General features: G+C 45.5%; 1 protein-coding gene across 9 annotated transcripts in view; it reads left to right on the top strand.

Annotated features, from left to right (window-relative positions):
* Positions 1-26354, top strand: part of ASTN2 (astrotactin 2) — a 915211-nt gene that overhangs the window by 847313 nt on the left and 41544 nt on the right. For all 9 annotated transcript variants that reach the window (XM_021074502.1, XM_021074486.1, XM_021074494.1 and 6 more), the window contains one exon: positions 10982-11123. In XM_021074502.1, the coding sequence (XP_020930161.1) occupies positions 10982-11123 (142 nt within the window). The remainder of the gene's footprint in view (positions 1-10981; positions 11124-26354) is intronic.

Genomic DNA, 26354 nt, shown 5'->3' with positions numbered 1-26354 from the left:
GTGTCTGGGGAGACCGTGAACAAGATAGAACAAGGCGGAAGAGGAGCTCCTTGAGCTCATGGTGCTAACATTTTAGCCGTCAAATGAAAATGTAGTTACCTGTAGTAACTACAGGGTACCACTGGTGCTCAGAAAAAAAAAATCAAAAGTTCGGTAAAGAGGAAAAATTGAGAGTAGGCTGTACAGATCTCCTTTAGATAGGGTGGTACTGAGGGCTCTGAGGAGGTGGAACTTCAGCAGAAATGAAGGAAGAGAAGCCAGTTCTCTAGAAAGCTCCAATCCCAGGAAGCTAGCCTTAGATTCCCCTGCATTATAGCATCCTCACCCCCAACCTCCTTTCTCCTTTCCTGTGGCACAGGGACTCCTTGATGTCACCAGCAGGTATGTTTCCTGACTGGCAAAAGTCCTTGGCATCACATTTTGGGTGCCCTAGTATGTCTTTGGGGTTGAACACCGACAAACCTCAGTACCTCCCAAAAGATGGTCTCTTCTCCCTTCCTCTAACTCCAGAAGCACCCACCTGACATTTTTATCATCTTACCTGTGGATTTTCCCTGACAGCAGTCTTTTCCATAAGCATCATCTTTACAGATTATAAGGCACTTTTAGGTTTTTTATAGGCCTAATTGAATTCAGTCCTCATGAGCCCCTTGCAGAGCAGATACTGACATCCTTTTAGAGACAGGGAGACTGAGGCCCACAGAGACAGACCAGTTAGGAGGTGCGTGTTGTGGCGGGAGAACCATGGGCTCTGGAACCAGATCAACCTGGGTTCAAGTCCCAGCTTCACTGTGTAGTAGCTGTGTGGTTGGGCAGTGTGCCCCAACTCTCTGAGCCTCTCTTCTCTTCTTGACAAAATGTGAATAATAACCCCGCTCTGCCAGATTAGATGCTGTTTCATCACATCTGTGGTCAGAGGGGCTATTAGGGCCCACCGTCAACACACAAGTTTTCTGCCTTTTTGCCCAGAGAGGGAGACACTGAAGGAGGAGTGGGGCCCAGAGAAAGTTGGAAGTGTTAGAGGAGCCGGGAATCTGATGAGAAGCACATTTTGTACCATGGATTCTTTCCATTTCACAGGAGTGTAATGTTTAAGAAGACGATTTTAAAAAGGAAAGAAAGCCCTCGCTGGATGAGTGCTGTGATGGTAGTAAACACACACTGTGGTCCTCGAAAAGTGATGGTGAGCAGGGTGGGGGTGGCCTGGCTTTCCTTCCCCCTCTCCTCTTCTGCAACCCGGTCTCCAGCCCCGCTCTCCTCACACATGTTAGCAATACGCAGTCCAGCCAAATGTATTAGCATCATTTGTCCTCGAGATGGTGGGGATGACGAGGGCTTTTATGGCCCTAATTAATCCAACTGTAGAAATGGGCAGGCTCTATTAGCCAAGTGCATATTAATGCTGAGGTTAATGTTATTAAAGTCTGTATTAATAATAAGTTGCAAGGCTCCTTGGAGGGTCACCCATGGAAGCAACCATTGCAATTCTGCCTTGTTAAGCTGTGAGCATCTCAGGGAGGGGGCTTTGCCTGTGCAGCTCAGGTTGGTGTCCGCAGTGCATGGTCCTTTCCCTGCATGTGGTGGGTGTTCACTGTTTTTGGACTGTTTCAACAGCGGGGCTGACGGGTCTGGACTAGACCTCTGTGTAGAAGGCTTGTCAGTGGCTCTTTCTATAAATTCCTCAAAGGCAGAGATTGGGTCTTTGTAGCAGACACTGCTGAAGCCATGGCATAGCCTCTTCGTCCATGCCTGTTTCAGCTGCAGCTGTGGTGCCCATTCCAGCTCACCTTGTGCTGCCAGTGACCTCAAAAGCATACTTCCTGTCCCATGGCCTTCTATGAGACTGCAGAAGCTCCCAAGCCCGTGTGCAAGCCACGCTAAAAATGTGTGAGGAAATTCACTCTCCCTAGGGGGCTCTCCCCCAATGGTCCTCAGAGTTGGTGGATAGGATATGAGCTCCACTCTCCAACTTTCAGCTAAGTTCTGGGAGATGTCCCGCTCACTCCTCAGAAGTTCCCTATGTAATGGAGCCCCCATCTCTCACAGCAGCGAACTTAGGGGAACGCCTCTATGTTGACTTTCCCTCTTCCCATTTCATTCTTGCCTTTCCCCCAAGCCTGCTCCTTGGAATCACCTCCCAAATAAACCATCTGCACCCCAGCCCTTCTCTTGGGTTCTGCTCTCCATGAAAAAAAAAAACTAAGACATTCTTCTTTATGTTGCATTCATGGCCATCAGCTTGGTTTACAGTATACAGTCAGTGAATTCATTCCCTAGGCAAACATTTGTGGAGAACAGGCTGTATAAAGGCACCTTGCTAAGTGAACAAACTCTCTTCATCATGAGGCTTATGGGGGAGATACTGATAGTAATTCATCAGTGTATGAGAGAGATTGATATGTTTTATGAAGCAAAATTGGAGATAGGGATTAGGTTAGATTGAGTAGCTGGAGAAGGCCCTTCTGAGGATATGACATTTTAGCAGCCATCTGGGTAAGGAGAGGGAGCGAGCCACACAAAGATGTGAAGAAGAACTCTCCAGGCACGGAGGCCCCAGGTGCAAATGCCCTGTGGTAGGAGCATGCTCAGTGTGTTACAGGAGGCAGAAGAATGCCAGCGCGGCTGCAGTGAGTGAGTGAGGAAGGGAGCCCTGGCAATGAGGTCAGAAGACAGGGCTAGAGGAAGCAGGATGCTGGAAATACTCAGTGATTTGTTGAATAATAGTATCTTGGTATCTTTTGCCCTAGGCAGAGTTTCATGGTGGGAAAAGGATCAGGTCTTAGAGTCAGACAGCTCTGGATTTAAAGTCCAGCCTTGTTTTCTAGATGGAGTGTGACCTTGTGCAACTTGCTTAAGACCCATGAACATTTTTTTTCTTGTTTATAAAACAGCAATCATAAAAATCTACCTCATAGGACTTGTATCTGATAGGACTCCTGGTTGTAAGTAACAGAAAGCAAATGGAAACTAGCTTTGGCAGGAAACGAAAACAGTCATGTGTTTGAACGATCTAAGAGGATACTAGCTTCAGACACAGCTGATCCAAGGCTTCAAAGGATGCCAACAGGACTTGGTCTGAGTCCCAGGGGTTGGTCTGATGGATTGGGCCTGGGTCATTTGTTCTTCTCTCATCGGTCTCTGACATGGACTGTCATGCCATTGATCATATACCCATCTCTGGGGGAAGGAGGCGGCCATCACTCCACTTAATCATATAGACTGAAACTGAGGGAGAGCTGGCTCCTCGTGGAAAACCGGGGTGCTCTTAGTAGAAGGAGGCAGGCTTGAGAGCAGGTCAGATGGACACACGTCCACATGAGGGCTGGCGTGAGGACGAGCTGGAAGTCCCTGAGCACAACACCCGGCAAACAGGGGCTCTCAGGAGATGTTGTCTTGACCACCTTTGCCATTTTTTGGAGCCCACGTCTTTTGGTGGTCTCTTCTCTCCTGTACCATGGGAGTCCTGAGCATTCCTGAAAGACATCACGCAGGAGGCAGCCCGGTTCCCCCCAAAGCAATTTCTAACAACAGAGGCTGATGCTGGGGAGATGAGGGTGGATCCAGGCCACAGCCACTGAAGTGTGGTTTCAGAGAATTTCGCAAATACCTGGAGGGACAGCCCTGGACTGGGTACTGGTGACAAAGAGGTGACCAAAATGCAGCTCCCCACAAAAGCATCTTAGAGTCTGATGGTGAATGTGGAATAGGAAAAGCACAGACTTTGGGCTGTAAATGTCCTGGCTCTCATCTTTTCTCTCCCGTTCCTAGGAGGATCTTGTTAGGCCAGTCATTCAACCTTCCTTGAATGTACGCCCTCATCTGCAAAAACGCAATTAACCTAATTCATTAGGTTGTATTGAATGTTAATTAAGACAGGGTTGTTTTGAATGTTTAAGAAAGACAATTAAGTAAAAATACCTAGCACTGTTGCTACCATATAATAAGAATTAAAAGAAATTTTCTTTCCTTTTCTTCTCACTTCCTTGACTGGCTATCTTCATTCCCTCTTTTTTTTTTTTTTTTTTTGCCACACCTGCAGTGTGTGGAAGTTCCTGGTGGCAGGGATAAAACCCATTCCACAGCTGCAGCAATGCCAGATCCTTAACCTGCTGAGCCACAAGGGAACTTCTTCCCTTCCTTAATTTTTTTTTTTTTTTTGTATGTGTGTGTGTGTCTTTTTAGGGTCGCACTCGCAGCATATGGAGGTTCCCAGGCTAGGGCTCAAATGGGAGCTACAGCTGCCAGCCAGATCTGAGCCTCGTCTGCAGCCTATGCCATAGTTGACAGCAATGCTGGATCCTCACTGAGGCCAGGGACTGAACCCATGTCCTCGTGGATACTAGTTGGGTTCGTTAACTGCTGAGCCATGATGGGAATGCCTCTTCCCTCTTTTTAAAATTACTTCATTTTGGAAAAAAAAAAAAAGAAGATTCAGGGAATTGAGGTAATGCAGTATATCTAAAAGCACCTGAGTTTGACCACTAAAAATTTTGCCATCAAATTGATAAGACATGTCGGGGATGAGATGGCAGGGACAAGAGAGCACAAACATTGGTAAACCACTCATGGAGCAAGTATATTGCACATATTATCATATTCCATGCTGTTTCTCTGATGATCATCTCCTTTTCAGATGAAGAAGTTTAATCATCCATCCCTACATAATATAGTTCATAAGTGGTGGAGCCTAGCTTCAAACCCAGGTCTCTGCCCCCCCCAAACCCAGTCTCTTTCTGACTTCATACTACCATTACGATAAATGTGAGAATCAGACCCTGGTTCTTATGATTTAAAATAACACTGTGTTTTGTAGGAAATGAACCAACCACTGCCACTGAATGGTATGAGGCCCTCCAAGATGCATTTTTCCACTCACGAGGTCTCAGAATGAATTTCTGTGTGTTCCCAAGTAAAGAAAAGGCAGGGAAATGAGGAGCCCTGCTTCTCCCTGGGTGCTGCAGCAAAGAGCATCTGTAGGTTAGAGAGAGGCCAGGCCCACAGTGGTCTCTAAGTCCCCTTAGCATTTCCTGAAAAAGAGTATGGAGTCCTGAGCAGGGGACCTTTCTCCCCACCTGGGCTAAATAACTCACTGCTCCCGCCCGTCCATTTTGGAATTTCTTTGCTGCCTTTTTTCCCAACCTGTTTTCAATTTGCTCTTGTGGCCGGCTTTGACGGTGACCTCCACTCAATCAGAAGCGAGAGGGAGAAAGAGAGAGAGGAGAAGGAGAGGGAGAAAGAGAGAGGAGAAGGAAAGGAAGAAAGAGAGAGACAGGAGAAGGAGAGGAAAAACAGGAGGAAGAGGATTGAGGGAGTGATGGAAGGGGAGGGAGAGAGTGAATTGAGGCAGGGGGTGGGGCCTTAAGAAAAATTGCTCTCTGCTTTGTTGGGTTGGTTCTGAAGCTTCAGCAGAATTGTGATTGACCTTTTCTGTGGATGGTAATGAGAGCAAGGCTCGAGTCTGAGTGGATAAAGAAATGTGTGGGGGTCTGGCCCGAGCCCACTCGGGTTACAGCCCCAGAAGAGCCATAATGGGGAACAGGCACATTCCTGTACAGCGACTCCTGACTCCCTATCTGTTTTCAAGGAAAGAAAAACAGAAAAAGAATGTTAAGAGTCTTGGACAGGCATGGGTGAGGCGGCAGTAGCAGCCTGGGTCCAGGAGGGTTCTGCCACGCGGTGGTAACAGCATCCTAGGGAGGAGGGGACAGAGGTAGCCTGGGCAGTGTCCTTGTGGAAGGCTCACGGTGGGTGCTCAGAGGCAAAAGAGCTGCTTGGGTGTAGACACGAAGGCTGGAATGGGGGTGTGACATTCCTGAGCCTCTGTCAGGGAATGTGGCAGGATTTAGGAATTGAACATTTTAAGCAATAAAAATTTTAAGCCGAGGTTTTTAAAACAGTTTTTATTCCCAACCTAAATAAAACATGGACTATTAGTATATAGAATAGATCAAACTGGAGCTGACTTGGTTGAAAGTTAATGTGCATATAGAGGAGGCAGATTCCAGCCCCCACCACATTCTGCGTTTCTTCTTACCCCTGGAGTTCTAGATGTTCTAATTTGCAAACCACTGTTAGAATATATCACATGGGTGAAACCTGTTGAACTTCTGTCTCTTCTGGGCTTTCTGTCTTTTTTGGAGATTTCAAGTTTAAGAAGATGGCGTGGTGGAACTTTGTGCCTTATCCGGTGCCTGGCACAGAGTAAGTACCCAGTAAATATAGCCCACATTCACGTTGACTAAAGTTGGTCAGAAATTATAATAATAATGTGCTCCTGGGGCAGCTGTGGAAGCTCTCCAGTTCTCCGTGATTTTTATCTCATACACTGCTGGCTGACATGAACTATCTCATAGGCTATAGATAGGAGTCAAGAGATCAAATTTTAGTGCAAGACTAGTTCCCACTTTGGATATGACCATGGTCATGCCACTTTTCTTTATCTGGGTTCAGTTTTGTCACCTGGAAAAGGAGCAGGTTGGACAAAAATAATCTCTAAGCATCCTTATAGCTTTTCTGTTGTGATAACAACAACAATAAAACCAAAAACAACAGTGCTAGTGGACATGTTTTTTAAACTTTTTCTATATGCCAGGCAGTGTGTTACTTGGTTTGTAAATAATATACATGTGCAATATTGACAACAATTCTTTTACATTGAATACTGTTCCTATCACCATTTAACGTAGGATAAAATAGAGTCAAGGAACCTGTCCAAAGCAAACTGTAAGTGCGGGGGTGCACCAGGATTTAATCCCAGGCAGTGTAAATTCAGAAGCCCAACCTCTTAACCACTGCACTACATTATTGTTCATTCAATTATACTGCTGCCAGGCATGGAATATGGTACACTGTGGAACCACAATACATGTGTTGAGTTGCACCGATTCGCCTTTGTACTTCGAGAAGCCCCCTTTCTAGCCCCACCTCCACTAAGTGAGGAGGGGCTGACTGAGAGGCTGCTGCATTCACCTGTCTTCCTTCTAGGTTGCATTTAAATCTTCTGGACTAGAGTGCCAAAACAAGCAATCCTACAATTTACTTTATGGGTCTGTTCTTGCATTTAACAACCCTTCCTGTTGTCAGATTACAAGCTGTAGAAGGTCAGGGACCATTTCTTTTATTGTTTCATTTCCCAAGCCCATAGAGCTAAAGAGAGTGGCATGAATTCAATCACAAACAGAAAAGAGAAAGCTCCCTTTCTGACACTATCTTTTGGTAAAGCGTTCCCTAGGAGGCAGCATAGCATAAAAGAAAAAGTATGGCTTTTGGATTAGGAAGATATGGGTTCAAATCTCAGCTCCATCTCTTCCTAAATTTTTTTATTTCTTTTTTAGGGCCGCACCCATGGCATATGGAGGTTCCCAGGCTAGGGGTCTAAGCAGAGCTACAGCTGCCAGCCTACGCCACAGCCACAGCCACACCAGCAACACCAGATCCAAGCTGCGTTTGCGACCTACACCACAACTCACTGAGCAAGGCCAGGGATCGAACCCACAACCTCATGTTTCCTAGTTGGATTCATTTCTGCTGTGCCATGACAGGAACTCCTCTTCCTAAATTTTTTAGCTTGACTTTAGTTTTACAACAGATACTAACATTTAACTCCTTAGGACATGGTGAGGATTTACTGAGAAAAAAAAGTTGGTACTAAAACATCAGTTTCCTTCGTATTAACTCCTTTCATTTGAAGATTACTATGTATCTAGTCCCAAACAGATCTGGACACTAAATATCTTTATAATGTGCTTGATAGGACTAGTTTTCTATGCCACATGATCTAGTTTCTTCACTTCAAGCCTGTAAACCTTAGAATGGTGTGCCAATCTTACTGAGCAGACATATTCATGGGACTTTTACCCATGGTCTAAATTATTCTGAAATGCATGAAATATCTGTAAAGCTATGTCCATTTGAAAATGAATGTTAACCATCTTTTGGCTTAAAGACAGTTAATTAATACAGGCCACAGGCATACTGAATTCCCTCACAAAGGGCCAACTCTTTCAGTGGCTATCTGGAAACAAATTGAAAAGCAGACAGACATGGATCCAAGCTCAAAGAAAACAAATGCAGGCAGCCAGACTTGGAATCCTGAAAAACCAAGAGAAACAAAGCCCTCACTACATTTAGTGAATAATCCCATGTTTTGTTTTGTTTTGTTTTTTCTCCTTTTCTTTATTTTCACCCTGTACTTTATTTTGCTTTGGTACCTATTGGAAGACATTGTTGACCTCTGATTTTGCTATGGAAGAAGCTTGAGGTGGGAAGCCTATTGAAGAAATAGGGATGCCAAAATGTATGATGAAAAAAGGTTTAACTTACCTCTTCATTCCCTAGCAAAACCTCTGGTTCTAGATTGACTTTCTTCCTTGACTCAGCTTTTCTTTTTAGGCTCCACACTCATGAAAGAGTCCTTGACCTCTTGCTACAGAAAGTAGAACAGACTTGAGATGTTAAGAGACTTGTAATAAATGGTAGAACTTGAATTCAGTCCCAAGGCTGTCTGGCAACAGCTGCTGAGCTTGTATGTCACTAATATCAGCCTGATTCAGAACTTGCTCTGGCCTCTGTGTATCAAGTCTAGGAACTGTGTGCTGTCTTTGTAAAAAGCAGAAAACAAAGACCACTACCCATCAGATCTGCTGTGTTGGACCATAGGAAAAAGATACATTATAGAACTGTTGTCTGTCTGAATGCCAGGGCCACCTAGACAGTTCATCAGACAGGTATCATATGCTTCACAGGTGCATGAAGTACAAAACTCTTCTTGAAAGCCCCAAAGGAAGTGATCCGTAAATTCTGTCCACCCAGTTTCCTGGTAGATGAGGGCTGTGTCTTCTCAGGCACTCCTTCAGCGTCGCTGTTCCATGATGGTTCCGTCATGTTGGGTTGTCCTTAATCCCAAGTAGAGTGAAGATAGTTGAACAGACTTCTTTCTCTTATTTATCACTGAGAATCTCAGCAAGGAGAAAGCATAAGGTCCTCCATATCAGGAAAGAGGAAGAAAAGGAAGAGTGGGTTGGAAGGCCTCATATCATTCCATATCATGTGATATAAAATATCTCGCATACCTGTTTTGCTCTAAAATCATCCAATTTTAGAATTGGAAGGGAACCTAGAGGCCATTTAGTCTGGTTCATTTACTTTATATTTAAGAAATTAAGTTTTATTAATTTTTTCTTGTTACACAGGTAATACATGTTCATTGTCGCTAACTTAAAAAATAGAGATAATCAGCGTTCCTGTCATGGCTCAGTGGAAAAAAAATCTGCCTAGTATCCATGAGGATGCAGGTTCAATCACTGGCCTTGCCCAGTGGGTTAAGGATCCAGCATTGCCATGACCTGTGGTGTAGGTAGCAGAGTTCGGATCTGGCATTGCTGTGGCATAGGATGGAAGCTACAGCTCCAATTCAACCCCTAGCCTGGGAACCTCCATATGCCACAGGTGTGGCCCTAAAAAGCAAAAAAAAAAAAAAAAAAAAAAAGAGGGAGAGAGAGAGGTAATAAAAAATAAGAGAGAAAAAGTACTCATCTCCCTTCCCAAACAAAGCCACAATTATGCATTTGCTTTATTTTCCTCCTCCTTTTTCTAGTTATATGTATAAAATTTCTAGCAAAAATTAAATTATTCTTTAATAATGTAACCTGTTTTTTAGCTTACAGTGCCATGAATATCCTTTCAAATAGCTTCAAATTTTTCTGCAATATTATTTTTAATGGCTATAAAATATTCCATTGCATCATTGAACTATAATTGACATTACTGTTTCAATATCATTGAACATTTAATTACTTTTAAGTTTTTTTTTTCTTGCCTTTTAGAGCCGCCCCTGTGGCATACAGAGGGTCCCAGGCTAGGGTCAAATCAGAGCTACAGCCTATGCCACAGCCACATCAGATCTGAGCCGTGTCTGCAACCTATTACCACAGCTGATGGCAATACTGGATCCTTAACCCACTGAGTGAGGCCAGGGATCAAACCCACAACCTCATGGTTCCTAGTTGGATTTGTTTCCACTGTGCCACGATGGGAGCTCCTTTTTTAAGTTCTTGATGGTTTAAACAGTACTGCAGTGTTTATTCTCATAATCTTTGCGCACAACAAAGTTTTTATTTTATTTTTTCAGAAATCCTGATAGTGACTCTAGCACCTCCACTTTACAGGGAAGAAAACTAGAGCACAGAGATGGGAATTTAGTTGCCCAAAGCTGTAACAACAAATTCTTAACAAAGCTAAGACTGGTTCCCAAGATTCTAGAGGTTCAGTTATTCTTTCCAGTCTTTACCTAGCCTTCTTTATTAGCACTATTTTAATAAACTTCAGCAGCCTCCTAAAATCCAAAGGCTAGGCTCACTTTTAGAAATCATGGTGTTCAGGGCACTTGCTCTTTTCCTGACCCTTCCTGTCTCATGAACTTCATCACTAATCAATCATGGAACTCCACCCCAATTTGCTGGACCAGTCTCTGTCCAACGCAACATAACACTCCATGAGTCCAGTACCAGTGTGCAAGAATGACCGATGACATAAGACCTCTTTTACATCCTTGGTCCAACCCCTTCATCATACAAAGCAGAAAACTGCAAGTCCAAGAAGGAAGCTTACTTCAGGAGTTAAGAGGAAGTTAATGGCTATGACAAAGCCAGAGTAGTTACTGTAGGCAGAAAGCACTGTCCCCCCTTGCCTTTTTATGCATTTTTTATTACACAATAATTTACCTCATTCGAGCCATGCTACAATCTTATAAAGGTAGGTATTCATATCCTTACTTTACAGTTGAGAAAATGCAAGCATAAATTTAAACAGAGTTATCAGGACTAGACACTGATATGTGTGTCATATCCATACCCTGTGCTCGTTCCGTCCATTAATCCTTTTAAGAATGGTATCCAGACCTTTAATGGGTTGAAACAACAACAAGAATGTCTGCTCACCAAGGCCTGAGCTGGGGAGCTCATCTTTCTTTGTCTCCCTCCAGGAGAATTCCTGAGTTTTGCCGATGACTTACTCTCTGGCCTGGGCACATCTTGTGTAGCAGCTGGTCGGAGCCATGGAGAGGTCCCTGAAGTCAGTATCTACTCCGTCATCTTCAAGTGTCTGGAGCCCGACGGTCTCTACAAGTAAGACATACTCTGTGTGTGGGGAGCATGAAGCAGACAGGACAATTTTAAGTCTGGGAGGCAAGGCGTGAGTAATCTGTCCAGGCCAGCCAAATGTTTTATAGGCCAGTCTATGTGTGAACCTTGACATGCTGTAGTTTAGAAGTGTCCATTGGAGAAGTATGACCACAGTGAGTCACAGAATCATACCAGGTTAGTGCTAAAGGGCCCAGGGAGGAGTTCCCTGGTGGCCTAGCAGGTAAAGATTCAGTGTTGTCACCGCTATGGCAGGAGTTCAATCTCTGACCTCCTGGGGATAGATACATGCCACGGTGTGGCTGAAAAAAAAAAAAAAAAAAAAAAAAAAAGAAATGAACAAAAACAGCTGTGCTTTTCCTTTGAGTTCTTTTGCAGCGGAGCAGGTTAAGGTTAAGGATCCAGCGCTGCCACTGCAGCTACTTGGGTTGCTACTGTGGCGCAAGTTCAATCCCTGGCCCAGGAACTTCCATGTGCCACAGATGTAGCCAAAAAAATTTTTAATTAAAAAAATAATAAAGGGTCCAGGGAGGCCAGTAACTCAAAACCATTCCTCCTACTGATGAAGAATATGCAGCCCAGAAAGGGAAAATTTCAAGTTCCTACCTGATATTCTTTTCTCAATTTCATGATATCTTCTCTAAAAAATATCCAAAGTGTATATATGTATGTTGTATATATACACATGATTTTTGGTTCATAGATCCATCCAGTGCCTCGGTAATAGTGCCATATCTCTCTTGTATAGAGTACACTAGAGTCAAGTATCCAAACTTCTGGAGATGCAAAAGGAAGTCTTTCCGAGACTCACCTGTTCATATCAGAGGGAAAAGGGGCTCATTTTTTTTCTTAGTTTCACAACTCAGTGTTAAAACATCTGGATACAACCATCATAAGCTATAAGATAGAGTTCTAGAGACCAGCTCTCTTCCTTCTCTAGTTATAAAACCATGGGCCACCTCCCTTACCAGTCTAGAAAGCTTCAGTCCTTGACAAAGTGAGCCTTGGTGACTAGTTATTCAAGTCATGCATTTTTGTCTTTATTTCTTCCCTCAATGATTCGTTCACTTATCCATCCATGTATCCATCTCTCCATCCATCCCTCCTCCTCCTCTCTCTTCTTTCCAGTATCTATCTATCCATCCCTCTCTTCATTCATTTGCTCTTATACTCTATCATTTGTTTACTTATTTGCTCATCAATTCTTCATTCAAATTTTAATTTACTCATTCATAACTCATTTACATATTCAGGAGACATGTTCTGAAGATTTCCTATGTCTTGAGACTGTGCTAGAATGCATGTATGAATGTGACTAAGACAGAGTTTCTCTTCTCAGATACCTTATACCCTAATGGTAGTATAAAAGACCACAGACTGGATTCATATCTGGCCTTGACATGTTTAGTTATGTGGCCTTAGAGAAGTCACTTTATCTCATGAGCCTCAGGCAAACAAATAATAAAACCTAGGTTGCAGAGTTGCATGAGAATTAAACAAGGAACAACACCCAGCATAGTATCTAAATATGTGCATAGTAAATCTTAGGCCCTCCACAATTTGTAAATCTCTCTCACCTCCAGAACGTCCCATTCCCACTGCCTCTGGAAAACCATGACTTTTTGGAAGATCCTGGGACTCTTTTGAGCACCTGACATTTTCAGGCTCATTGGTAACACCCAAGGCATTCATGCACCAAACTCAGGAATAGGTGGAAATCGGGGTTTCTGTCTGTTTCTGCCACAAACTGCCTTAGAGATGTTGGGGCCCAAGTTTTATTTTATACAGAAAGGCAAAATCAGCTGGGGACAGTGAGAGTTCTAGGAAGGGAATCCCAAAAGTACATGAGGCTCTCAGGTGTCTTCCAGTGGGACATGTGGGCACACTTCACAGAGGTGATAGCATTTACCTGAGGCCTTAAGGGGTGGCTTGGCTTTTAGATTTTGAGAGCATGGATCTACAGCCCCTTAGTCAGTAAGCACTATCACCAACCCCTTGGGTTTTGGGGTTACCATGTCTGTGAAACACAAGTATGTGGCTAGATTAAAAGCCATATGATCCTCTCCAACCCTGAAGCCTGTGATCATTCGAAGAAAGTAGCATTTTTTGAAAGAGTTCCTGATGTCCGGCTTCTGCTTCCTTCGTCCCTCATTGAGGGTGTAGGCTGGAGGCAGACAGAGCTGGATTCAGATCTCTGCCCTGTGCTTTATCAGCTGTGTTGGCATTGCATGAACTTCTTAACCTTGCAGCCCCCATTTCCTCTTTTGTGAAAATGTGGATAATACCATGTCCAGTCACTGGGAGCCCAAGAGGTTTTGATGAGCTAATGATGCACAAAAATTCTTCACTTTCTTATGAGCTCCCAGTCGGAGCCTAAGAAGCATCAGCTGTTATCACTCTTGTTCTTGTTGCCCTTGCTGTAGTACTAATTAATTTCCACTCCTCCACCTCCATTCTCTAACTGCTGGGAGAGAGGGCATCTATCAGCAGGGGGACAGAGCTCTGGCAGGTGGGTCCTGTCGGCTGAGACACAAGTAGTAACCCTCTCTCTGGGTGACATTGTGGGAACTTGGCATTAGCCAGGCTGGACTCCTACAGGCCCATTATGTAGAGAGCAATGAAATGTTTTATGGACCGCCCCCCCAAAGCAATTAACACTGAGAGCTGACAAGTCAGCTGCTGTCCTTCAGAAGTGATGAACTCTTGCCCTCACTTCTTGTCCTCACTGCATGACACCACCCCACCACCCTGCCACGACCACTATCAACTCCTTCCACCTCTTGAAACCTTGAAGCGGGAACTTCCTTTCTTCTCCTGTCCTGGAAATGTGCTTGTCATCCCTAACTCAGAACACTTCTTTATTTTATTTTTGAAATCGATTTTATTAATGGCCCCGGGATCCGGGCCGCTCTGACAAGGAGCCAGGGTGTTGTTTGGACCTGTCTCTCATCCCACTGGCAGTTCTCCTCCCATGAAGTCTGACTGACTCGGTCTCAAGTTTTAAAATAGTTCCAGTGTCAGTTCTTGGGGTTTTTCATTTTCTGCTTTGCTTGTTCCTTACCAAAATTAGCTTTCTTCCTCTTGGGCCAAAAAGGCCATGTGTGGCAGTGGAAAGAGCTTGAGCTTTGGGGACAAGCTGAGCTGGGTGCAAATCCTGATTCCGCCCCGTACTCATAACCTGCCCCAAGGGAAAGTCATTTTTCTTACTGGTCTGTGCAACAGTTTCTCCCTCTGGGAAAAAGAGGGATGGTTAATCTTTCTGATCTTGCAGAGTTATAGGGAAGAGTATTAAGTAAGAAACTTCATGAACGGGGTTTACCGGAATGCCTGGGCTCTAGAAGCCCTGCAGGAAATGTTAGTTACTTTTTCTTCTTCCTGTTTCATTCTCCTTGACTCAACCACTGGTTTTCAGTATCTCTCCTTTCTAAGGACAATTATGGAAGAGCTATTCTCTGTGAGACAAGGTGGGGTCCCACTAGCTCCAGAAAGAATGAGTACCCAGGATCCTTTGGGGAGAAATGGGATGAAAGGAGAACGTGGGTCCAGATCCCTGAGTTTTACTTAAGCACAGCTGGGCACAGAAACCCCCCATCCATGTTGCCAGAAGGCATGATGGAAGGATTCAGGTGATACAGGCATGGTGGACCAGTCTCACTGGCGGAAGTTTGGGTTCACATCTCATTACCCCCATTTCTGCCTCTGGGACCTTGTTCCCATCCTCTCCTTCTTTCACAGTTTCAATGCGTTAGATCCACCCTAGCTTGAAAGTTCAGGGAATATGTACTTCTGCTCTGGCACCTTTTTCTCACTCTCACTTCTCCTCCTGGGCTCTTGCTCTTTGAACTTTTCTGCCTCCCATACTTTTGTTCTACCTGTCCTACCTCTCTGCATCTCTGTTTCTCCCTGCCTTTTATTCCCCTTCTGTGTATTTTCTGCATAGCTCACTGTCTTTGCCATTCTCCTTCTTTGCCTTTCTATTTGTTAATCTCTTAATTTCTGTTTCCATGTGTGTATCTCCGTTTCTCTGTCCTGGTTCTTATTTGAGTTTTGGTTCCTCTCTCTCTTTCTCTGAATATGGCCCCCCTTTATCCCCACTCCCTCCCTCCACCCCACCTAGGAGAGCAAATTATTTCTGCAGCCCCTCCATCCATGTAATTTTACACAGCACCATGGAGCTGAGGAGTGAAAGTCAAGGCTGATTTTTTTTTTTTTTTTTTGTCCTAAGCTCACCCTGGTGTAACAAAACAGAAACATCAGCACTCGGGCTTGTTTAAATTGAATTTCCTTGTTTGTTTCATTTGTTTTACTTTTGAATGAAAACAAACAAAGGGCAGCAGAGGCAGCGGGTCCCCAGAAGATCTGACAACATGACCAGCTCCTGCACCTTGGACTTGCTGGAGGCTGAGGGTGACCCTGAGCAGGAATCTCCGCTCAAGGTGGATGGGTCAGGCCAGGCTGAGCATTCACGGTCCCTGCCCTTGCCTGGCCAGAGGCCTAGACACCCTTCTAGTCGCCGCTCCCCAATTCCCTATTACCCGAGGTAATTAGCCTCTGTCTTGTCTTGGCTGCCTTGCCTCTCTCTGATGGTGGATGACTGCCAAAGGGTCCTGAGCAAACATACAGCAGCAGCCAGGCCTAATTCCTGGGGTGGGGGGGCTCGTTCCCACACATTCAGAGGCTTGCCGCAGGCCCGCCCTCACCTCCTTGGCCTCGGCTCTGTGAAAGGCGTGCCAAGAGAGCCTTGGTCCTACAACCACATGCCAACATCCACGGCGGGACCAAAGGCTCAGGGGAAATGCCCCTTCTTATCAGGGGTGGGTGGGGTTGGAGGAAGAGGAAGACCAAGGCCCCGGAGACCCGGAAGGCATTGTGAAGAGCCTAAGGTCAGGAGTCAGACCACAGTTCCCAGACTTGCTCCCAGAGACCTGGGGCTGCTTCCTCCCCCTCCTCTGGCCTTGATGCTCTCACCTGTGAAATGGGAAGGTTAGACTCAGGGAACTGTAGGACTTGCGCACTGAGGCAGAGCTGATTGCACATGAAAGCCTTGATTCAGTAATCCCTGGGTAGCAGTGGTTGGTGATGGTGGTTGTTCGTGGAGTGCTCACTCTGTGTCAGGAACCATGCTAAGGATGCTACACGTGCATGGCCTCTCATTTAATCTGCGCCATCACCCTGTGGACCTGCCACCATCCTCCTCCTCCTCATCTTATTTCATTTCACGGATGGGCAAACTAGGACTTACAGGAGTAAACATTTTATCCAGAGTCCTATGATAAGAAGAGATAGAGCTGAGATGCACACTCAAGCTGACTCTGCACACCTCCCCTGCCATGTACTGTCCCTGCCCTTGTCCAGGTGTACAGGTGGAATTGTCTCAAATACCTGTGAAAGAGGGCCTTCTGTAACTGTGAGCAAACATTTGCAATGGAAAGAACACTGAGGACAGGAAGACCCAGATCACAGCCTGCAGATCCCCAGGAAAGATAGTTCATACCTCATCTTTCTCATCTGTAAAATGGAGCTAACTAATTTTTAATCTGCGAAATTGAGATAATCAGTTATAATTCCTTAGGTTGTTCCAAAGATTAATCTGGACAATATATGAGAAAGTGCTTTGAATTTGTCATAAGATGAAGTGAACATGACAAGTCATCATGATCACTCTGTTTGTCAGAAGACAACAAAGGGAGGGGCAAATGATGCTTTGAATCCACACGGCCCTCCCCACACCCTACCATACCTACATACTTTTTTTTTTTTTTTTTTTTGGCTTTTTATTTTTTCTATTATAGTTGATTTACATTGTTCTGTCAATTTCTGCTGTATAGCAGAGTGACTCAGTCATACATATATATACATTCTTTTTCTCACATTACCCTCCATCATGTTCCATCTCAAGTGTCTAGATAGCGTTCCCTGTGCTATACAGCAGAATCTCATTGCTTTTCCAGTCCAAATGCAATAGTTTGCATCTACTAACTCCAAACTCCTAGTCCATCCCACTCCCTCGCCCTCGGCAACCACAAGTCTGTTCTTCATGTCCATGAGTTTGTTTCTTTTTTGTAGATAGTTTCATTTGTGCCATATATTAGATTCCAGATATAAGTGTGATCACATGATATTTGTCTTTTTCTTACTTCACTTAGTATGAGAGTCTTCTAGTTCCATCCATGTTGCTGCAAATGGCATTATTTTGTTCTTTTTTGTGGCTAAGTAGTATTCCATTGTGTATATATACCACATCTTCTTAATCCATTCCTCTCTTCATGGACATTTAGGTTGTTTCCATGTCTTGGCCATTGTGAATAATGCTGCAGTGAACATAGGGGTGCCTGTGTCTTTTTAAAGGAAACTTTTATCTGGATATATGCCCAGGAGTGGGATTGTGGATCATATGGTAGTTCTATATTGTTTTCCACAGTGGTTGTACCAATTTACATCCCCACCAACAGTGTAGGAGAGTTCCCTCTTCTCCACACCCTCGGCAGCATTTGTTATTTGTTGACTTGTTAATGATGACCATTCTGACACATGTGAGGTGGTATCTCACCGTAGTTTTGATTCACCTACATACCTTTAAATGAGGCCTTTGAAATCAGACAAAGGTGAGTTTTTACCTTTGCTGCAACACCTACAATGTGTGGCCTTGGGCAAATCTCTTAACCTCTCTGGGTGTCCGTTTTGTCATGTGTAAAATGCAATCAGAATGGGACATAGTTCATGAGATTGTTAGGATTCAACAAACTGGAACATGCCAAGAACACAAGACAGTGTCTACCCCATGGTCGGTACTTAATAAATGGTGGAAAGAAGAGGAATAATCACTGCTGTTACTCTTTTTCATTGTGTACTTTACCTAAACAGCTCTGCTGGGGTTGCTCCTGTTGACCATTGTGTTCACAGCATTTGGTGGGGGAACAAATTAATCCTTTTTTTCTGACACAGATTCTTTCCTCATTACTCCCCAGGCACACTTGCTAGAATGTGTTAGAATGTACCTTCCTCAAGGTCTTTGCTTCTACTCCTCCCAGGATGGCCTTCTCCTGACTCTTCCCTTGATTGGTACCTTATTCTCCTTCAGGTTCATGATTAAATATTACCTCCTTAGGCAGGCCCTCTTTGACCACATGTTCTACCACAGACACACACAAAGGCATGGCACTTACGAAAGCTGCTGTGATTTAGTATCTAGTTTACTTGATTGTTGTCTGTCTTTTCACACTATACCGTGGGCCACATAGAGCAGGGTCTGTGTCTGCCTTCTTTATTCTTCATCCCTGGTGCCTAAAACAGTGTCTGATGCCAGGAGGAAAAAATCCAATAAATTGTTGAATGATTTGAATACATTTCCAAGTCAGTGCAGAAATCTGGAGAATTCTGACTTCCCTCCTTCACTCACTCACCATCTTTAACTCACTTTGTCACCAGATAGTCAGGGGACATCCATTATGTGTCAGGCTGTATTTTTTTGTTTGGTTGGTTGGTTTTTAGGGCCACACTTGCAGCACATGGAGGTTCCCAGGCTAAGGGTCCAATCGGATACGCCACAGCAATATCAGATCCAAGCCACGTCTGCGACCTACACCACAGCTCACGGCAACACCGGATCCCTAACCCACTGAGCGAGGCCAGGGGTCAAACCCACAACGTCATGGTTCCTAGTTGAACTCGTTTCCACTGTGCCATGGCGGGGACTCCCATATCTCTATATTTCTATATCCATCTCCAGGTTTCTATGTCTGCCTGTCTATCTATCTACCTACTTATCATAAATTTTTTTTCTAATTTAATCCTCAAAGTAGCTAAGTCAGTGACTGCTATTCTTTTCTTTTCCATTTTTTATTGTAGTTGATTTATAATGTTCTGTCGCTTTCCGCTGTACAACAAAGTGACCCAGTCATACAAATATACACATTCTTTTTCTCATACTATCTTCTATCATGTTCTATCACAAGAGATTGGATATAGTTCCCTGTGCTGTACAGCAGGACCTCATTGCTTATCCATTCTAAATGTAATAGTTTGCATCCACTAACCCCAAACTCCCAGTGACTGATATTCTTATCCAACAGATTAGACTGCTAAAGCACAGATAAGTTAGATGACTTGCAAGAGCCTCAAAGCTAGTAAGTGAAGAAGAAAGGATTTGAATTCAGCCAATTTATTTCTAGAGCTTAAACCTGAAATTACCACACTGGGTTATGAGAAGAATTGGATATGAACAAACGGCAAAGGTCAAGGATAAAAGCTGCTTAAAGTCATCTTTTGTGCAAAGATCTGTGTTCAGAGAAATTGGAAACACAACGGGAAACAGATTTGGGGTGGGGACACTGAAAGCTGCATGGCTACCACTGAACTCCAGACTTTGCCCCACCTCTGTGACCCTGGCAGTTCCACACAAGCAGCTGAACCCTGAGTCTGTACAAGGACCCCTGCTCCTCCTAGGGACATGCTCTCAGTGCCACTTTTGAGATGTCCAGGATCCCCAGCTCTCATCTGCTGAGTTGTTTCCCTGCGTCTCCAGACTGCCATGTGTTTCTGCAAACAAGTCCAGGCTCCTGGCCCAAAGATACTATTCCCAAAGTCCAGGGGGCTCAGAGCCTTGGATGGAGCATTGCTGGGCTCCCCATCACCTCCAAGGCACCCCCACCCCTGCTGGGGCACAGCCCAGGCAGCACATGGAAGAAGCAGCCAAGGCCACCGCCATGGATACTATAATTACATATTAGATGGAATCCCAAAGTTTCCTTTTATTTACATTCCTACCCTACCCTCTTCATTTCCTCTCTTTGTGCCAAGAATCAGCACAGAATTTACTGGAAAAAGCATGAAAGTCATCAGGAGCCCTCCGGGGCTGGCTTTTCTAAACACTTGCCCAGATGAAGGGAGATGAGGGCCTGAGGGTCATCCTGTGTCTGGCCCTAAGCGGCTGTGAGGCCCTGGACAAGGAGTTTCTATTTTGGAGGCCTGCATTTCTCCATTTGTGGAGAAAGGATTGAATGGGGCCATCCTGAAGGATGTTGCATGAATTCAGCTGAGTCGAGAAGCTGCGTATCTCGGAAGATCAGCACTGAGGCAAGGACGTGGGCTCAAACCCGTTGGAGAGGGGAGGTTTGAGTCTGGCTGGAAGAGCTTCATACAGCAACGTACTTCTTCTTGCTCCCAGCTCCAATGACTCAGTCTGTGCCATGGGCCTCCTGAGCCAAGTCCCCAGTGTGCCTGGACTGGCTTCTCAGGGGTCCTTCAGCTCCTAGGAGGAAGGAGAGGTGCACAGAGGAAGCCTTCCATAACGACCAGGGACCTGAGCTGCAGCCTTTGGGAGCTGAGGCCGAGGCCCAAGGTTGATCCAGGACACACCAGTGAAAGAAGCCAATGTGGGCCTGACAATCCCTGCCTTGCTCTTTACTGGCTTTTTCTCCCCACTGTGAAACTTTCTCAGCTCTTTTTTTCTCTTCAACTCTCTCTCTCTCTCCTTCTCCCTTCTTCCCTCCACCGCTTCCTCCCTCTCATTCTTCTTTCCTTTCTCCCTCTCTCCTTCCCTCCCTTTCTTGCTGTCCCCCGTGTCCCCTCCTGTTTTTCTCACATCTCTCCTCCATCCCCCATCCCTGGTTTTTGTTCTCTGCTTTGGCCATGGAAGCTACCTCTCTCTCAGCACTCTGACTTCCCATCTTTCTGTCTGTCTCAGAGCTTTTGCATCTCCATGTACTTGTCTGAAACCTGCTCTCTGCATCTGTATACCTGTCTCTTTCTGCTTTTCTTATTATTTCTCACCCTGTCATGTCCTATCATGCTTGGTCCCAGGCCTTCTCTTCTTCCATCCTCCTGTGCAACCCCCACCACCTGCCCCCACCCCTCTGCCACCCTTCTCCCCTTCCCTGTCCCACTCTAGCCTAAGAACAAGGGTCTGGGCCTATTACATGACACTGGGGTGAACAGCCAGTTGGGTGTGGCCAGGGGTCACAGAGCTCAGTGGGGGGGCCGTGGGCCTCTGGTGTCCCAAAACCCGGATGGAATGTGAACTTTCTCTGGCTGTGGTGCCCTGTCTGTTGGTCAGGGGGTGGGGTGAGGGGGGTAGCCGAGCTACTCAAGTCTCAATTCCATCGAGCATCAGGTCACACTAACCTCTCCAAAGTGCTCAGCTGGGGCCCCAGAGAGGGAAAGAGCTGTCCTTGAGCCAGAAGCAAATACAGCCGTGAGTCCCAAGCCAAGAGAGCCTCGTAGAGGAAAAATAACGCTGTTTTTCAGCCGACAGACAGTGAGGCTCCTGAAACCTGCTGGGGACTCTCAGGCAGACTGTTCTTTGCTCAGACTGCATCAGGACTTCATCCAGGAATGGACGCCAGCCAGGCTTCCAGAGGGACAGGGCACAAGCTGCTCCTCTGAAGAATGCATGGAGCGTAGAAAGATGGGAGGTGAGACCGCACTGGAGAGCTGGTCCTTGAATGCCGGGCACAGGAGCTGGACTTGATCCTGCAGGAGTGGGGAGCCAGGAAAAGCTTTTGCAGAAGTTGAGGCTATATTTAAACCTGTGTTTTTGGTGACAACTCTGCAGCCATGTGGAGAACAGGCTAGGTTGAGTTGAGAGACAGAAGCCATGTGGTGCAAGGAAAGGGGCAGGATGGGGTCCCCACACATCGGGCATCCAGTGAGTGGTACCCTGAGTGGGGCGTGTGCTGGGCCAGCGTGGAGCAGCATGGGCTCAGCTGCGTTCTGGAAACATCGGGAAACAACTTTTCCTATTCTAATAACTGGCCACGGTGCAGAATGCTCAGGAAAAGAACATACCTGTTGAGCATCTGCAGTGCACCTTATACTAAGAAAGTCACTTGGTGTTCAGAACGAACCAAGCCAAACACAGCCTCTGCCCTCATGGAGCTCATAGTCATGATGGGGAAGCAGAGGGGATGAGTTCTATGAAGCTTCATGTCATGCTCTGATGGGAAAGCCCAGGGCCCATGGAGGAAAGGTCACTAAGCAGCCAGGCCTCTGCAGATCTACTTACTACACAGTCCTCCTAAGAAAGAGGAGGAAGGGTTGCCCTGAGTTAAATAGCGTCCCCTCCAACCCCCAGAGTTCATGTCTACCTGATACCTCAGAATGCATGCAGTCTTAGAGTCTTTGAAAATGTCACGAATTAAGGATCAAGCTGAGATTGCGCTGCTATTAGGTTGGTTCCTAAATCAAAGGTGATAACAGTGGCTGGTGTCACTATAAGAAGAGAGGACACAGAAAGACACACATAGAGAAGAAGACCATGTGGTGATGAAGCTGGAGATGAGCGTTATGCCACCACAAGCCAAGGAATGCCTGCAGCCTTCAGAAGCTGAAAGAGACATGGAAGAGTCTTCCCAAGAGCATTCAGAAGGAGCACGGCCTGGCTGACACTCTTGATTTCAGACTTTAGCTTCCAGAACTGTGAGATGATGCATTGCTGTTGTTTTAAGCCTCCATGTTTGTAGAAATTTTACAGAGCAGGTGAGGGTCTCATCAGCCACATCGGGGCCCTGGGAGGAACATGGAAAAGATTCAAGGGGGGATGGGGTGGGCCAGAGTCATGACTGCAAGGAAGAGTTGACCTGTGAAGGGAAGACTAAGCATCTGAACAGTGTCCAGAGGAGAGGAAGCAGGTCACTAAGGGCCCTAGAAATCATGTCCCTGGGAACATTTCAGGAAACTGGACTATTTATTCAAGTTAAGAGAAGACACAGGAAGACGGCCCAATGTCTTCAACCGTCTGTAGATCCATGCAGGTCTCAAAGGGCACACACATATTCATTCTGACCCTGTAGAAGAGGATGGGGTGCAAAGTTGTGAGGGAGGCAAATCTCCAGCCACAATGGGCTCTGTGCCCAGCAATGCTGCCTATCAACCAGGACCTTAGACAAAGAACTTCTTTCTGAACCTCAGTTTCTTCCTCATGGCAGTGAGGGGACTGGTTGGTGAACTCTCCTCCTTCTCTGACCTTCTAGGACTCTGGGAACTCCTAAAGATAGGAATGACCCACACTTGAAGCCAGGCCTTTCCCTGCTCCCCTTGTCTTGGCTGTGGATCCAGTAGCACATGCTGAGAGGCTTACCCCCCAACCCCAAACTCCCACCTCCATCTGTGAGAGAAGCTGTTGCTGTGAGTGGTCTTGAGGTCATCACTGGAAAGGTGTTAGCAGACTGCAGGAGATCACCATGAACGATGTGTAAAAACTCAGAGGCAAGACAGAATCCAGATTTCTGGCAGTGTTCTTTCTGCTCTGTTCTCCTTTCCCCCAAGGACAGACTCCCCCCATGACCCAGCAACCCCATTCTGCTCTTACATCTGAATCACAACACAATAGAGCTTAAGGACTTAGACACCAGAGACCTTAATCTTCTCTTTTTAGAGGAGAAACTGAAGCATCCCTTTAGAGGATGGGTCTGTCCTTGGTCCCTCAGAGAAGCATCATCAGAGCTGGGCTAGACCAGGGCTTTTGACTCCACTGTAGTTCACCTGCTTCTCTCTTGTCTTAGATACAAGAAGACATGTGCCCCCAGTCACTATGGGTGTCTCAGAGGCTAAGAGCCTGGAGTTTTGAGTTAAGCTATCTTAGCATCCAGGCAAATCTCAGACACCTTCTGGCTGTACAAGATACCTCTTTTCCTTGGGTCTCAATGTCCATATCTGTAAGGTGAGGTAACTCTACATGAGAGTTTCATTGCGAAACAAATAGAGTAGTTTACACATGCAAAGCTCAAGTCATAGCAGTTCCCATAGACAGAGGTGCTCAATATCAAGTGCATATGAGATGTTTTTTAATAGAACTTCATCAGGGATGACCATGAAAGAGAAACGTGATTGGCTGATTGTCCTGCCTTCTGTAAAGTTGCTCACACATCTCTCTTCTCTCTGAGCAACTCCCAGGAGCACTTTGGGCATGATATTTGGCAAATTTGGGATCATCTTCCCCATTTAACATAACAAGAGATGCCTTCTCTCCTTTTTCTCTCCTACTGCTCCGTGAGCCCATCCCTAATGTAGTTCTTTTTTTTTTTTTTTTTTTTTTTGTCTTTTGTCTTTTTGTTGTTGTTGTTGTTATTGTTGCTATTTCTTGGGCCGCTCCCGCGGCATATGGAGGTTCCCAGGCTAGGGGTTGAATCGGAGCTGTAGCCACCGGCCTACGCCAGAGCCACAGCAACGCGGGATCCGAGCCGCATCTGCAACCTACACCACAGCTCACGGCAACGCCGGATCGTTAACCCACTGAGCAAGGCCAGGGATCGAACCCGCAACCTCATGGTTCCTAGTTGGATTCATTAACCACTGCGCCACGACGGGAACTCCCCTAATGTAGTTCTCATGATCACAGAGAAGAACTAAGATTATCAGAAGTCCAAGAGTGGGATAGGTTTAGAAACCACTGTTAGGAATCTGAGATTTAGTAGGTACTCAATTTAGAAAACACCAAAGGTCAGGAATAGCTATAACAGGATGAATGGATGAAGTCAGGCCTACATGTAAACATCTGGAATTATTAGCTGAGGACATACTTGGCAATGGTACAGCCCTGACTCTGGTCACTAATGTCATCAACCACTCTTCAAGCTCTTACTACCTCTATGTGTTGTGTTAAGACCTGTATGTCCACTGACTCACTGAACCTTCACAATATGGTACTTTCTAGATACTATCCCCATTTCATATATAAGGAAACTAAGACAGAAGCACTAAATGACTTGTTCAAGGTCAACTAATTAGTAAATGGCAGAACCCTGAATCTAACACAAAGCTCTCTGGCTCCAGCATCCACACGTGGAAATGCATTCTTCTCATAGGCAGTAGCGCAGCTGAAATTTGAACATTTATTGCTCAGCGCTGAGGAGAAACTTGGAAGCAGATAGTCCTCTTGGGGTAGAGGGTGATTTGCCTCACAATAGAGCAGGGGAATTCTGAGGAGGCTGTGATCTCTCCTGGCCAGTGTGCCTGGGGCAGGTGCATTTACCTGGGTCTGGAAGAACGGATGGCATTGACCATTTAGAATTAGGATGTTATTACATCACCAGCAGAGGGTACAAATGAAATAAAGACAAAAAGGTAGGAAATTGAAGGGGGACATAAAGGAACAGCAGAAGGTTCAGCATAGCTGAGATACATAGTATATAAGATTGAAGAGGCAGAACTTGCAAGACCTCAAAATGCAGACCAAGGAACCATTGATTTGTCTTATGCAGCAGTGAAAGGGTTAGATTTGGGTTTTAGAATGATCTCTGTAGAGTATGGGGTAGAGGAGAGAGGCTTAAGGGGCTATTGTATCAGCTCTGTGAAGAGATACTGCATCTGGAATGAGGACAGCAGAGAGGGATGGAGAGGAAGAAGTGGATTGAAGATAGTCCTAGGATGCAGGGTTGTTTCACAGTTCTCCTCTGGAATCTATCAAAGGACAACCAATGAACCTCACTGAGAAGGCGTTGCAGGGGATTTGAAATTTTAAAATCTGGCTTCAAATTCTGTGACTCTACCATTTCATGGTTGGGTAGCCTATGAAAAAATCTAAGTTTTGAGACCAAGCTCAAAAGGTGGTAATAATATATTGGACTTTAGAATGTGCATGTGGAACTAAAAATATATGTACCCTATATGTCCATTTCTGGCACCTAGTAGGCCCTTTATTCTTATCAGTTTCCTTCCATTCTTTCCATCTGCTTCAGTCCTATGGCAGTGAGCATTTGTACTCATTCTCTCTCTCACTCCACCCCCTTACTGCCCAACTTCCCTCTCTCTGTCCCTCTTTCCCCAGGATGCCAGAAATGAAATAACATTCTTTGCGTGTTTGTTCTAAAGCTCCTGGCCGCCTTCCCACAGACCCCTGGCTGGGTCAGGACTCATTTGCATTAGCATGTGTGAGGCCAGCGCAAAGGGGAGGGAGAGGCCCTGTTTTCAGGGAGTTTCATCAGGCGCCCCTGCCAGAAAAAGGAGAAGTTACTATTTCTTTCTGGGAAACATTCACAGACTCAAACAAGCAAGGAAGGCCCAGGGGGCTGCCTCACTTGCACAGAGAGTTTGATGGGTGGGTGAGCTGCCTGCCTGACTCCCCAAACTGAGTCCAGCTCCTCTTGTCCTTATCATAGGCCTGCCCCCAGAAATCTCTCCTGCAACATGTGTAGTAACTTCCCACCAAAATAGATCTTTCTTAATCCTATCCATTGGCTGTAACAGGGAGAGGAGAGAGTATGCCGGGGCAAGGAAGAC

The sequence above is a fragment of the Sus scrofa genome, chromosome 1, assembly GCF_000003025.6.
Source record: "Sus scrofa isolate TJ Tabasco breed Duroc chromosome 1, Sscrofa11.1, whole genome shotgun sequence".
Lineage (NCBI taxonomy): Eukaryota > Metazoa > Chordata > Mammalia > Artiodactyla > Suidae > Sus > Sus scrofa.
Note: the sequence above shows the minus strand (reverse complement) of the source record. Positions and strands in the feature narration are given on the sequence as shown.